This window comes from Salarias fasciatus, chromosome 10, assembly GCF_902148845.1.
Source record: "Salarias fasciatus chromosome 10, fSalaFa1.1, whole genome shotgun sequence".
NCBI classification, from domain to species: domain Eukaryota; kingdom Metazoa; phylum Chordata; class Actinopteri; order Blenniiformes; family Blenniidae; genus Salarias; species Salarias fasciatus.
Window position 1 is genome coordinate 25,287,612 of NC_043754.1, and position 15,194 is coordinate 25,302,805.

General features: G+C 47.8%; 1 protein-coding gene across 1 annotated transcript in view; it reads left to right on the forward strand.

Moving 5' to 3' along the window:
- Window positions 1-15,194, forward strand: part of LOC115395873 (polypeptide N-acetylgalactosaminyltransferase 10-like) — a 46,707-nt gene that overhangs the window by 23,610 nt on the left and 7,903 nt on the right. Inside the window, exons 5-7 of the mRNA XM_030101542.1 lie at window positions 8,191-8,376; window positions 11,042-11,225; window positions 12,547-12,664. Of these exons, the coding sequence (XP_029957402.1) occupies window positions 8,191-8,376; window positions 11,042-11,225; window positions 12,547-12,664 (488 nt within the window). The remainder of the gene's footprint in view (window positions 1-8,190; window positions 8,377-11,041; window positions 11,226-12,546; window positions 12,665-15,194) is intronic.

The following is a 15,194-nucleotide window of genomic DNA, read 5'->3' on the forward strand; positions in this document are numbered from 1 at the left end:
GGGGCGAGGAGAGGAGTGTGTGTGAGCAGACGGCTTCTGTAATCTGGTGTGGTTTGTGTGTGTGTGTGAGAAACAGTGTGTCTCTGATGGAGAAGGTTTTTGGACTGAAATCTGCCTCTGAATGACAATCAGAGAAATCCAAGATGGCGGACATCTTTTTAATAGTTTTTTACAGTTTAGGAGCTGAGACGCCGGTGAATCCGGCCTGTGATTGGACAGTGCAGAATGTCAGAAAACACACCGGTTATGTTTTCCATCAGGCGTATTGGACGGAGCCTCGGCTGAGAGTGACGGACCTTTCAGCCTCCTCACAGGACCGCGGCCCAGCAGGCGGAGGAGGAAGTCTTTGTTTGGGTTCCTGGCGGGGCCTAATGGGGCCGGGGGAAGGCTTTATCCATTCACCTCACACGGAGGTGTCAGCGTGGGGCTTCAGAGAGGCCGAGAAGCCGGTTCGCTCTGGCCGTGAATCTAGTCACGACTTTCCTCTGAAAGCCGCCGAGCCGTGGGGTTTTCATAATGTGGAAATAACATTACTGAAAAAACTGCTCAGCTTCGGGAGTTTACTTCTCTCTTATTGTACTGCATACACACACACACACACACACACACACACAGCACCTGAATGCTGGCAGGAATCAGATAACAGGGTTGTCAGAATATAAAATATCTTTAAAAAATCTCCTCCACTGTTCCAGCTGCAGTGACAAGCACAGGAGGCAAACGTTCCCCCAGAAAAATGACTGTGATCAACTGAAAGTATCGTTCCACGTAAGTGAAAGATTCCCAAACGCAGTCAGTATGATATTTTTTTATTCATACACATATTCTTTTTTAAGAGGTATTTTGAAGCCTATTTGCTGTGAAGGGACGTTTTTCTTACGTTGTTTTCCTGTGGTACTGCAGCGGCTTTAGCTGTCATACAGTGACATCTAGTGGTACCATGTGGTACTGCTGGTCTGTTTTGACGTAACAGCTGATCATGGAGCAGTTTGTTAGCCTCTATGTAGGGACTTCACCTGGAAGTTGTCCGTCAGTGTTGTGCCATGAAGTAGCTCTCCAGTGGACCACTAGGGGGCGTCGAAGGATCGGGGGAAACTGCAGGGACTCATTGGTAGACTGTATTTCCTGGAAGATTGGCTTTGGCGGCAACCTACCTGCTAGCTTCCTGCACGGTGTCGTCCATGTTATCGTAGGCGACACTGAACCGGGCCTTTAAGCCCCTCCCCCTGAGGTCGTGTGCCGGTCTTTCGAGAATTTAACACGTTTGCCACACCGTCATGAACATGACGGCGGAGCGGACCAATCACAGCCCTCGTGCTGCCATTTCCCCTGCATTCTGTGCCAATTGTAATACGTAACTGGAAACTGATGGAGGTGAGTGTAGCGTCGACCAGAGACTCTGGAAGCGGTCGGCAGAAACTCAGAGCCGCCGCCGCGTCGCCTGCATCTGAATTAGGCTGGAGTTGCTCCAAATATAGCCAAACAATTGAAGAAGTCCGCTTTTTGCTTCAGAAAATCGTGATTCATCAACAGTGAAAAATAAAGAAAGGAAATAAAATTGGCAAAGAAATCTGAAATGTATGTGTGAGCACCTTCCGTGTGGAGAACTGGATGGTGAGCGATCATGCTTTCCAAATAGTTTTGATGCTTTTAGGGTTCGTCAGTTGCCGTGCTATGAGCAGAGCTGCTCACCCGGTTGCTTCTTCGTGGTATTGGCTGCCGGTTGTTGACATTTGATTTCAGCCTCATTAGCAGAGGCTGTCTCTGGGGAGACTCCTTGAATCCATGAATTTAAAGACAACATTATCAGAGTTTGGAGAGTTTTTAATCACTGGAATGACTTGATGTGGTGATTCACGATGAGCTCCTCCCTCGGTGTCACTGACAGTCGGTCCTGTGCATGTGAGCCGGGATTCAGCTGTGAGTTCTTTTCCAGAAGGTTCTGGATCTTCCTCATCCCTACAGAGATCCCTGGACCTTTCATTCCCCTCACTAGTTTCAGTTTCTCACAGTTTGTTATTGGTAGACGAATTTTCAAAATTGATTAAAAAAGCTACTTGCTCAGTGTTCAGGCACTGGTTTAAAATATTCCCTAAATCAGCCGGATTATGTCCTGCCATGCATTAAGACCCACACACATCAGGGAGTGGAAAGAAGCTCCTTCTGTATGTTAGAGGAGGAAGATGCTCTATAGTCTGGAGGTTAGAGGACGATGCTCGATAATCTGGATTACAGTGGAAGGTTTACCTTCAAACCTTCAAAGGTTGGTTGCTAACTTAGAGAAAGAGATTTTCTGAGAAAAGTGATCAAAGTGCATGAGGTATTTTTTTTAATCAGGTTTTCACTCATGTAAAAACGGATTAATCACTGGCAGTTTTTTTTCCTCCCTCAGTTTGATGAATCCTGAGTGAAAACAGACTTAGACAACGTTCCATTTTAATCTGGCAGTGGTTTTTGGCGAACACCTTTTGAATAAGTGGTTGGTGCTTTGAGGGGTTTTCTGAATCGTTGCTAAACTCTGCTCCTGGCGCTGCGTCAGTGGAAACTGCAGTTGAGTACCGATTCCTGCTCTTTGGTCAATTGTAAAAATGTTTGTTTTAAGCTGATGCAGAGACTCAAACAGAAATCCCGTGTCCTGTGATTTTGTTTGTGTCTCCAGTAAATACTCCCCTTTGTCAATAACATTGATTTTCATGGGGAATGAAAAGACGTGTGTCATGTAACAAAGGGGGTATTTATTGAGGGGGGTGGGGGGGTCTGGCTCTCTGCTCCATCAGCCGCTGCCTGTGATGGAAACCTGCCACCGGCAGATTGATCACGCAATTACTTCCCCACTTTCTGCTCCCTGAGGGATCCGCAGAGCAAATGGCTGCAGGACTTCCTTCCAGAGGCGAGGCGGCTGGCGCTGGCCGCCGACGCAGAGCGACTGTCCCTGTGTTTTGAGTCGGGGGTGGGAGGGGGTGGGAGGGGGCAGTCAGGGCGCATCTCGGCCAGGGACGCCAAGAGTGGAAGTCATCGAGGTTCTGTTGTCGTTTCGGGAAAACTTCATGTCTACCTGGCTGTTTTGACAACAGTGTCTGTTTCAGAAACTGTGAAAAGGACGTAGTTCTCATGTGGGGCCACTAGTTGGTGCTGTTGGTTGTGTTTGTAATGAAAACACACATTTTCACACAGAGAAAAAAACAATCCGCTATAAACGCTAACGATGGACAGACGAGGAAGTTGGACTGTTATTGCAGTCTCTGCTCTTGTGTGGTGTCTCCACCGTTTCCATGGAGACGGAGTCCGAGCACTTTGGAAAAGTTGCATTTTCAGTCGTGTAAGCAGCCTGAGATGTTCCTCGTGCATAAAAAGAACTCTGTCCGTGAGGGAGATGCACAGAGACGTCCTTCTGCTGGCTTGCAGTAGTTCCTGAGAAGCGTCTGAAAGTGTGTGACACGCTGACCGTACGCAAGTCATGAGCTGCACGTGTGCGTGGAAGGGAAAATAGAACACTGCTCAGCATGGTCACCTGCAGAATGGCTGATGAAGCTGCGACCCCGGCATGCCTGACTGCTCCGCCGAGAGGCGCCGCTCCGCTCCGGCCCACTGTAAGATAAAACCACGTATGTTTACATTCTGGGACAGTTTTATGAATGATTGAGTTGTTTTGGCCGTCTGAGAGGAGCGACTGTGAGCAGCCTTATCGGCTGCAGCAGCCCCGCCATCTGCATGGCGATGGTGCAGCGGGGAGAGGCGGCGGCGGCGGTGGCGGCGGCGATGGGCAGATAGGGGCTGATTTGTGCGACAGGCTGCGATGGAGGCAAATACAAAAAGACAAGAGGGAGGCAGCAGTGCAGAGACTGAACAAAGTTGGGCATGTTTATTCATTCAAGTCGGCGTGCGGATGTGTGTGCGTGTGTGTGTGTTTGTGACCGAGGGTGTAGGGAGATAATGAGGTAATGGCGCTCTGTGGAGTGTGACGGGGAGACGAGGGAGAGTGATATGAAGCGGGAGGTTGAGAGCGAGGCAGACGACAGAAAGGACAAAGGAAGCTAATTGAGTGTTGCCAGTTGCAGATGTAGAGCCGCCAGCCCATCGATTGCAGCGTCGGTACGAGGGGGAGCGCTCCGGATGATGCATGTTTACCGTGGGAGGACAAAATAAATGCTTTGTAGCTTTTAGAGATGAATTTATTGGTGCTGTAATCGGTTGTAACCTGTAAAACCGTCTCACAGCGGCCTCAAAACCAGATTTCATCTGCAGCTCGAAGCGGTGATCATCTGCATACATCCACAACCACTCCCAGTCTTTCACTCACGTCAAGTGTCTTTATTAGAATTATTATTTCCTTTAAACTTTAAATTGAAGATGCCATGCAGAGATGTGCTATGGACGTGTTTGGAGTTGACGTTGTCTCCTTCGGCCTGAATCAGGAATGGGAGCATTAGTTTTCTTCTGGAGGAACGCCGTCAGCTTCGGGGAACAGATGAGTCAGAAGATGCAAAACAGATGTTCCGATGAAACATCTGTGAGATTTAGGATGGCAGTCTTTTGAAAGAGACATCCACAAATCTGGTCTGGAGACAGCTTCCCTTCATAAAACAAACAACTTCAGACCATTACCCCGCCTTAAATCTTAGTTTTATTTGTTGTTTTTATGACTTTGAATAAATCAATTAAACAAACAGAAACGTTTTATATATATGTAAAATCTGAGCTTTCTGTGTCGAGCTTGCATGTTCTCCCTGTGCACGCTTGGGTCTTTGCACTCTTAAGACCACAGGAAACTTTTGTTGCAGGTCCTGGTCCTGGTTCCAGTCCAGGTTCTCCTGGACCTGGTAGTTCTAGAGTTGACAGTCAGTGTAATCAGTCCATCTTGCCGTTCTGTCCATATGAATGTCTCTGTAAAAATGCTGCAGCTTTTCTGAAATGAAACTGCATCAGTTTGTCTGACGACTGAACTCCACGGTCTTCACCTGTTTGCCTTTCAGTCTTTCACAGAAAATTACCTGAGAAATGGTGAGATCAGCCCCCGCCGTGTCAGTGTGTTCGGTCATGTCTTGTTCATATCAAACTGTGAAACTGGCTCATGCTATTCTCAATCTTGAACTAATTCAGCTGTCATGTTTTACCCCAAACCTCCCAGAATTCCCTGTCCCCTGACAGTGCCACCGGCTCTGACCCTCAATATGCTCCGTCACTCCCGGGAGAATCATTTATTTAATGATAGCAGCAAAAATTCAAGCAGCCGGAGGAAGGAAATTGACGGAGTGTGATGGAGTTCACAAGGGCATTGGAATATTTTGCTGAGGGAATAAACAAGCAGCCCGGTCTTTGGTGGTGTGCCAGAGCGCCAGGGGATTAATCCAGCATCCTGGAAACACGGCGCACTGTGCTGTTTTGGATCCACTGTGCTGCACCACTAATTGAAATTTAAAAAGAAAATCATTAAAGAAGAAGCTGCTGGTGATTTTAGAGCTGTAAACATTTGCATGTGCACGCTGAGCATTTTGCATAAATTTGACTTCATCTGGTGCAGCTCGCGGTTCAGTTTTTGTTCTGAAATGATGTGTTGATGGTTTTTTGAGAGCCAGATTTGAAAAAGATGCTAAAATTAAGTCAGATGTTCAGTGAAATGATCAGTTTTTCTCTTCCCAGGTTGAAACCCAGAAGCTTCAGTCAGATGAGCTTACCTCCACCTGAACCGGCTCCTCCACAAAAAGCTTTTTTTTTTCAGGGTTGGTTGAATTTAGACCTTGAGGTTGAGATTTAAGCGGGTTTTTACTGAGATGGGTGGGTTGAATGATGTATTTTGGCTGGAAACAGTGAATCCGATCTGGCAACCCTGGAGAAGGGGAAATCTGAGTCGCCTGTTTGAATACACATCGAGAAACCGAGTCAAATCAAGTCACAAACCTAAAGAATGTACATTTTCTCTCAGATAAAATGGCGCTGCTGTTGAGTCTGAGAGCCGGCGCTGTTGCGGTCCGGCTGCTGAATCCTGTTAGCAGCAGGCGGGGGGGTTCCAGGTACCGGCCACTTCAAATACAAGTGTGTGTGGGAGAATCCGGAGAGGTCGACGGATCTCAGGTGGCGTCTGGCCTCTGCTGAATAAACAGCGTCTCACCCGTCTACTCCACGCCGTGAAACGACCCCGACATCCGCGATACGCCTCAGCCCGCCGTCTCCGCCGCTTCACATCCTAATAAAGACTAATGTGTTTGCCGACATCAGCTCGCTCTCATTAGAGTGATTAATTGCCTCCTTGCTTTCAGTAAACAGTATGAGCGGTATTCCAATTTATTCAGGGAAAATTAACCAATCATAATTAAAAGCTCTGATCTTTCCGTCTCACCTCTTCCCGTGCGAGGTCTCCTCGCACGCCGGGCGGGTGTTCTGTGATTAATTCGGCCCGGCTTCCGGTCATTAGTGGGACGATGTGAGCGTCACGTCGTGTGGGCCGGGCCTTGTAATGGTGGGGTTTTAATGGCTTGATTTATTGCCGGAGCGCGGGGGCAGGACAGCGTGCCCCCCCCTCTCGGTTTGAAGCCGACCTCTCGGGGCCTCCCGCCCTTGCTGCAAAGTCACATTTTACAGCTCGGAGGTCGAACCGCGAGCAATAAACACAGCGGCCCAAAGTAAAGACGGCTGACCTTCACGGGGGCCTGATGGCGTCTAGAAGGGAGAATGAGAGACCTCATCTCGGAAGGATGGAGGGATTTGATGTGGGATTAGTTTTTGATAGAGAGATATGGAGACGGACAGTGGATTTTTAAAGAGAGCGATGACTCCGCCGAGCACGGCAAACACTCCAACTGCAGGATTAGGCTGAGCAGCGCGCTGCTGTTTGCAGAACTGAACGATAGATTGAGACCTTGTCCACCACTAAACCTCCATCCTGATGCCGCGCTGCAGACCGCCACGGCGGCGGATTCCTTCCGCCTGCTGAGCCCCATTGGGTTTACTGGTTTAGTGCATCGTTCCTGCCGTCTCGAGGTAGAAATACTGTCAACAAAGTAAGCAAAAATGCAAAACTGATATGGTTCCACTCCGATGACACTTTTAAATGCTGATGAACACGATATTCTTTGGATGCGGATTTTCTGAGGACATTAAAGTGCCTGTCGTGACTGAGGCCAGTGTTTTCTTCACAAGTCCATCGATTTGACATGTTTTGTCTGCAGGTAATGTTACTTCAATTACCGTTAAAAGGAAATAGATTTTATCTCTCCTTCATCGAAGGGTCAGTCCATTCAATCCCCACTGGCAGAAAACAGTCTGAATATCAATGTGAAGCAGAGCAAGTCCTCCAGCAGCTGCTAATCTGCTCTGGTTTGACGTCCAGGAGTGAGTTTAAGGGAAAGAAATGCAGACCTGAAGTCTGAGCGGATCGCAGCATTTGCACGCCGTCGCTTGTAAACAGTAATGAAAGAGAGAAATATGGAGGTCAGAATGAAGGATTCCTGTCACATCCTCGCCGCTGCGCTGTGTGAACGTGATCCTTCTTTGTTCCTCGGGGTGCTTCATGTCTCTATGCCACTGAGGGAAAAAAAAAAAAGCAGTTTTATTCCTGCTGGTTGAAGATAGACGACAAAAACAGAAACAACAAAGGACTGCAGGGATTCAAGGACGATGGGACGGAGGGGGAATAGACTTTCATTCTCAGGTTGTCCTTTTCCTCATCTCCAGTATTCTCGCTCTCTTTAAAGCACACTAAATAAAGCCAATCGCCCATTAGCCTCTTCTCGGTGCATTTAGTGATTCCTCCTCCTCCGGCTCTCTGTCAGCGTGCCTCAGCCTGATCTCCAGTTGACAGGAAGGTAAATAAAGTTCTGGAAGGATGAAGTTAAAAGGTTGACGTCTCGGCGTCTCTCAGTCCATCTCCTCGCTCCTGCCGACAGCTGGTATTGTGGCTGTTTGTAAAGAAGCTGTCAGCGGCGGGCGCCGTGTTTTGACCGCTTCACGGATGTTGTTCATTCAGAGCACTGAGGGTCCCCGCTCTCGTCCTCAAGCCGGAAAGTACTCAGTGTGTTCCGTTTTGAATGGGAGTCTGCAAATGGTCACTGCAGCAACCTCTACAACCGAGATAAAGCGCCGTTTTCAAAGAAGAACCCCACAAAGACGGGACGTGTTCTGAAAGCCTGCACAGCTCCAGCTGCAGTGGTTGTTGCTTGTATGAGTGAAATCCTGCTCTGATCGTCTGTGCAGAGCACCTGAAGGTGGCGCTAGAGGAGTACATGAAGCGGATGCCGAAGGTTCGCATCCTGAGAACGAAGAAGAGGGAGGGGCTGATCCGGACGCGCCTGCTGGGGGCCGCCGCCGCCAAAGGAGAGGTCATCACCTTCCTGGACTCTCACTGCGAGGCCAACGTCAACTGGCTGCCTCCACTGCTGGGTGAGACACACACACACACACACACACACACACACACACACACACACACACACACACTTAAAGAGCATCACTGAACCTTCATTTTTGAATTTTTATTTCAGAAAAACGTCTAGTTTATGCAGCAGTTTTGAAAACGGTGCAGTTTTCATGTTGGCCACCAGTTGGTGCTGTTGTTTGAAAAGAAACCACACACACACACACGCACACGCAGACATGAGCCTTGCTGTGAAGCTGAGCGGCTCTCCTGGCTGGTGGAGTCTCCCACAGCCCGTTAATGGACCCACGTTCTGCTCACTTCCTCCGTGGGGCGCTGTCTCGCTTGAAACGGTCTCTCAGCAAACCTCATGCCCCACGCCGCCTCCCCCGCCGAGCTGTTTCACACACCGTGCGTGAATTTCAACGCGTGTCCAGAGCGACACGTAAACAAACAGCCGGGTTCTTTAGGGGCGACCGACAGTGACGGGTCGTTCACCACACCGTCACGTGACGGTCCTGATCGAGACGGAAGAACTCCATCAAAACGTGTCAAAGCTATGTTTTAATAAACCTTCTCAACTGAAACGAAAAAAGCATCATACATCTGAAAACACCAGGGATGCACCGACGCCACTGGACTAACCTTTTCCTACTTGCAGATATGGCGTACTGACTGAGTCTTGCCTAAACCCCGCCCCCAAATCAAACGAACCAATAGCATTCAACTATTAAGTATTTTGAACGTCCTGTTGTCACAGCGCAGCTCGTAGGGTGAAGATTTTAAAATACATTCTCGTAATATGACCCCTCAACTTTCTAAATCAAGATGCCGTTCTGTGGAACACTTCCTGTATTTTTTCCTACAACTGGAAATCTAACGACTGACTAGAACTCGTTCTTAGTGACACGAGGACTTCATCTTATTATCTGGCCAAAAATAACTCTCTATGTTTATGTCAGTGCTGCCTAGAAGAAGTTTGGACTGTCCAGTGAAATCTGTCAGTTAACACTCAAAACAAAACCCTGAATAACCTTCATAAACAGATTTGCTGTGACACAGTCAAGCTCTGTTCTGATCGTATATGTACAAGAGTGTTGAAGAAACATCTCAAATCTCTGTGAGAAAACACAGTTCAATCAGTCTTTGCTTGAAACAGTGGAGTTTCATTTTTCTAATATAACCTTTATTTAACCCTCTGAGCTCAGGATCCTGTTCATGAGGTTGACCTGGCATGGCGGTGTTTATTCCTCAGGATAGAACAGACGACTGGAATAAGTTCAGTCTGAAAGGTATTTCATGCTGGAAGCTCTTTTTTTCCAAATTCAGTCCTTTAAACAACGGACAGATAAAAGCAGCGGAAGCTAAAGTGTAGAAACTCTTTGTTCTTTGTAATAAAGTGTATAAACAGGGAGGAATTAAGCCTAAAAGAGCCTGATCAAAAATAAAAAATCTAGATAATTTCAACCCAACTCTTTAGGTTTTCGTTTTGATGTTTCAGTATTTGACACGTTCTGTGGTGGAACCCTGGTGTGAGAGAAAACCACCAGCTTGGTTTTATCTGTATTTAAAACCAAATTAAGAGGATACAAACGAGACTGGGTAACATGGAATGCAGCTTGTAAAAACTGAAATGCGTGAGTGAGTTAAGATGATGGTGTCATCTGCATAAAGTCATACACTGCACAATTACTTAGAGATTGTTTAAGCAGATTTCAAATGAAATGCGTCCCAGCACTGAGCCTTGTGGCATCCCTGGGGTAATGTTCAGGAAAGAAGAGGCCGTTCCAGGCTCCTGTCGGAAACCAAAGCAGCTGCATGCTCAGAAAACTCTGTGTGATGTGGGGTTTGGGGTTTTTCTCAGCAGCTGTGCTCTACTGGGTCCAGTCGACAGCAGAAGGGCTTCCACTGGTTGCTCGTCGTTTGCTGACAGTTTTACAGCAGGAAACTGTGATAGTGACGTCTCATCGGAAGCACACAAACAAACAACCATCAACGCATTGGTTTTACCAAAATGAGTGTTCAACAGATAATTAGTTCAGATAATATAATAAGTTTATTTAATCTAATACATTGAAGCTAAAAACGATTGTCATTTATGGAGAAGAGGTCGGATTTATTCAGTTCTACGTCTTCCTGCTCCTTTTCAGACATACAAGAAGATGTGGTTGTTCTGCTGTCATTTATTCACTGTTGGTTGAGGATTTTGGTGGATTGGTGTGAACCTTTTTGTTTCTGTGCTTTATCGATTTTTCTTTTTAAAAGAAGAGGAGGAAAATAATACTGCCCGGAAAACATTTATTTCCCTCCCACAATTTTTCAGAAAGAAGCATTTGTTGGAGATGAGCTGCGGAGTTGGAAATCGGGGTTGGACCTGTGAAAGATTTTCTCTGCCAGACAGTTTATTGCGGCGTCGACCCTCATTTGGTGAAAAACTGAGGAAACACCAGCCAGACATTTAACTAATCCCACAAATGTTGACGGGGGTTGATTGGAGGACAGCTGGCCGTTCGTCCTCTCTGCTCCTCAGTCCTGGAGCGGTGGAGATGAGGGACGAACCCTGCCGGCAGCGTCTCGGTCTCCATCAGCTGGACGGAGCCTCGTCCTGCAGGACGACCTGCTTTAAGACAATCTGGCGCCGTTTCTAAGACAAGTAAATGAAGTTTCCTTTTGTGTCCTTGTGGATCTCAGACCGGATCTCCCAGAACAGGAAGACCATCGTGTGTCCGATGATCGACGTCATCGACCACGACAACTTCGGCTACGACACGCAGGCGGGCGACGCCATGCGGGGCGCCTTCGACTGGGAGATGTACTACAAGCGGATCCCCATCCCGGCCGAGCTGCAGAAGAACGACCCCAGCGAGCCCTTCGAGTGAGTTCCGCCCAATAAGACGCGCTTTTCTTTCTTTTTCAATGAGCCTGCTGTAAATATTCACAGTTTACTTGAAAGCGACAGATAATGGCAGTGTTTTTCTCTGCTTCGGCTGCAGAAAATGACAGCTTTTGATGTCCATTTAAGATAAAGACGGTGTTATTGTTTCCATTCTCTTCATCCTCTCTCGTCTTTTGTGCTGCTCTGCAGATCGGTTAAAAGCTTCAAACGTCGCGCTTTGTCTTGATATTCCTATTATGGTTGTTGTCAAAATATTCCATTACTCAACATAAGAGGGGCTTCTTTAATTCCTCCATCAAGCCCAGACGAGTTTTCGCGGGGACGGTGTTATTTTCTGAAATTAAATATTGACGGGCGACAATTGCTGCTGTGATTGTTCACAGGAAGTGGACTAACTCTGACATGTGTCTGTTTTACAAAGTACTTTATGCTTTGAAAGTTTTTTTTTTTTTTTTTTTTTTTTTTTTCCATCATCGATGAAGTTTTTGGACAGTTGACTTGATGTGAAACTTGATAAGTTCCCCACAGCGATCAGACCTCACCCCGGGGCGACGCGGCTGTCAGAACCAAACCTCCCGCCGATCCGAGACGGCCGAATCCAGCCTGGTGCTGGTACCGACGGGAGGATCAGGCCATCGGTTAGAAATCCCAGTCACTAGCATACATCTACGTATTTCACTTTTTTTAATATCTCCGGTCAAAGCAGAGACTGTAAAAAGAGGCGCGCAACATGGAGGAGCTGATTGAAAAGAAATGTTTGGGGTTCTGCACTCAGAGAACAGAGACGCTCATTTTAGGCCTTCTTCCTTTGCTGTCTAACTCTCAGAGTTGATTCAGAGCGATTGTTTATCAGCTGGTGCGTGGTCTTCAGCACTCCTCCCAGTCAGAAGGTTCTGGGCCGTCCTGGTTCTGGTCACAGTCCTGCAGGGTTCTGGTCTGGTCGATGTCCCGATGAGAGCTGTGTGCGGCGTGAGGATCTGCTTTCCGCCGTGGGAGCAGCCGGAGTGCAGAGCCGTTGTGTTTGTGCTCAGTGTGCACGAGGCGTGGGAAGCCCCGGAGCGCCGCTTCCTGCTGACTCCGCCGCTCGCCGTCCTGTTTGCCTTTAATTGATCCTCCTCGGGGAGGACTGCGGCGAACTCAGGCGACCTGCTGCACATTTTCCACCACATGAAAAAATACTTACCGTCAAGATTAACTGAAAACACGACTTTCTGGAAACGCCGGCGCGCCGTCGTCCTGTAGGCAACCGAGAAAATGCCGCTCTCCGTGCTGAATGTGTGTGTCGTCCCGTGTGGTCCAGGTCTCCGGTGATGGCCGGCGGACTCTTCGCCGTGGACAGGAAGTGGTTCTGGGAGCTGGGCGGATACGACACCGGCCTGGAGATCTGGGGAGGAGAACAGTACGAGATCTCATTCAAGGTAAAGGCTCCGCATCCTGCAGTGCGGGTTTGATTCCCGTGTTCACGAGGCTTTTATTTGAATTCTGAAAACACGTTTAGAGTTCCATCGTCTCCTTCTAGCTTGAGGCGATAATAAATGCTGGATATGAGATTTAGTTTTACTTGAAAGAACAACAGAGATGTTTTTGCTCTTTAAGCTTCGCTGTTCTACTCGAATCATCTTGGAAATTCCTTCTTCATCTTAATCCCAGACTAAAGACACAGGTAATCCCAGTGTGCTCAGGCCTTTTGGCAGAGCAGAGGTCAGGGTTAAAGTTCATGTTTGAGGCAGTAAAGTGACTTTTTCCTACTCTGATCCTGACGTTTCACTGTATTTTGCAGCAGGAGGTTTTACTGTATTATCCTTGATCCTGGTCTGTAACTCCAGAGAAACACGACAACAGAACGAGCAGAAAGTCTGCAGCAGTTTGACTGACGTGTGAACGCAACACGGACCAGAGGGGAGGGGTGTGTGTGTGTGTGTGTGTGTGTGTGTGTGTGTGTGTGTGTGTGTGTGTGTGTGTGTGTGTGTGTGTGTGTGTGTGTGTGTGTGTGTGTGTGTGTGTCCTCTAATAAGAAAACTCTGCCACTGCTGGGTTTTTTTTTTTTTTTTTTTTCATCACGCCTTTCCACTCAACTAAAAATACTCCAGTAATCCCTGGGGAGCCTTCATCCCTGCTCACTGTGGAGGTTGTTCAACTTTCTTTACATATTATGTTTGAGAAAATGTCGAATGTTTACACCTCTGCAGCTCAGAACCATGACTGCAGAGCAGAATTAGGCTCCGTTTACACCAGAACGCTGTAAAACTCACCGTTCTGAAAACCAGCCGGGCTCTTTAATCTCTTCACCTGGATGATTTTCAGCTGAGCTGATGCTAACAGTCATAAGCAGGAGAGACGGCGGCTGTGAAACAGAGTGGCTTACAGGCCTGCTGAGTCGCTCTCGGAGTCCTTTCAAAGGGAAATCTGAAGCGGGTGAACCCACCAAGGCCGGACCACCAGACGTATGCGTCCGCCTGAAGTATCATACGCCGAGTTTGTTTTCGAGCTGTCGAGCACAAAGTGATAATTCCATATATTGGAAGTGGAGAGTGCGATAAAAACGTCCGTCCATGACCTCGGGGCTTCGGAGAGATGCTCTTATGTTTCAATACTGTTTTCAAGCTTTTCATCTATTCAAGTAATTACTGAGATAATATCCCCATACCAAGGTTATTATTTTGGCCCCAGATTATCACGCTATTAAATTTTGCTATCAGCGCACGGCTCGCCGTACCACTTCAGTCGACGGCGCGCTCTCAGATATTCAATTTGGTCTCCGTTTTATGAAGATCCCCATCAGCTGATACAGTGCAGACGGCCGGTCTCCCGAGGTGCGGGGATTAACAGGCTCTCACGCTAATCCTTACAACCAAACTGCTGCTCCCGCCGACAGCCGGGCCGTCAAGCACCAGCTCCGCCGGTCTGACGCCGCGGACCGGCGGCGCCGCCGTGGGAACGCCGGCCGCCGCCTCCTCGCACCGTCACATGGCATCAGACCTGCAAACAGACGACCTGCGACCTGAAGAGCTGGGGAAGAGAGGCCGTGCTCCAAATGAAGCGTCAAGAAAGGCCGTGCCTGTGGAGTCTGGATGTCACAACGGAAACACAGCAAAGCGTCACAGCTACCTGCGTTACCATGGAAACATCTTCATGGAACCTGGACCGGGACCAGGACCAGGACTGGGAGTCATGACACTCGACGCAGTGTTTCAGAAAAGTAGCATTTTCCCCCGTTTCCATGGAGACTGAGTCTTGAGCATTTTCAAAAAGTTCCACCTTGGAAGCGGTTTTTAAACAGTTGCATTTCAGTGAATCTGAGCCCAGCCGTCGTGTAAACAGACGCTGAAGACTCGCCTGTCGTCTTCCATTTTCAGGTGAAAACACGAACTCGTGCAGAAAGCCAGTTGTGGATGAGGAGAGTTTGATGAACTTATTAAAAAAAGCTTGTTCTAATCTGGCTCATTCACGGCCATTTCCTACCAAACTGATTAATTTTATAAAAGAAAAAACTCAAAATGTGTTTTTTATCCATTTAATTTATCTAGTTAATTTAAAGATAAAAGGAAAAAAACTTTCTAAATGTTTTTTTTTTTTTTCAGTAGAGGGAAAAACAAAAGCAACACCGCTCCATATTAAACACACATCCACACACACCCCGAAGCACCTGGTTCACTCAGTGTCTGTAAGAGAATAGAACGTCGCTCCACAGCAGAGAGGCGCCGTTCAATCCTGCCGTCGCCAAGTGAAGACAATCCGACAGTCAGGAGCCTGAAACAAGCGTCAGCCTTCAGACTCAAGACGGCCGTTGTCAGGCGAAGCTTCTCAGTAAACACTCCACACGACGCTCTCCTCTCCGCCCGCTGCTCACGCTCGCCATTACAATCCATCAGCTCTTTATTAAAGCTTTTCCTGCTTTCATCCAATTGTTTTCATTCACTTCAAACTGTCAACAATAAAAAGCCATTA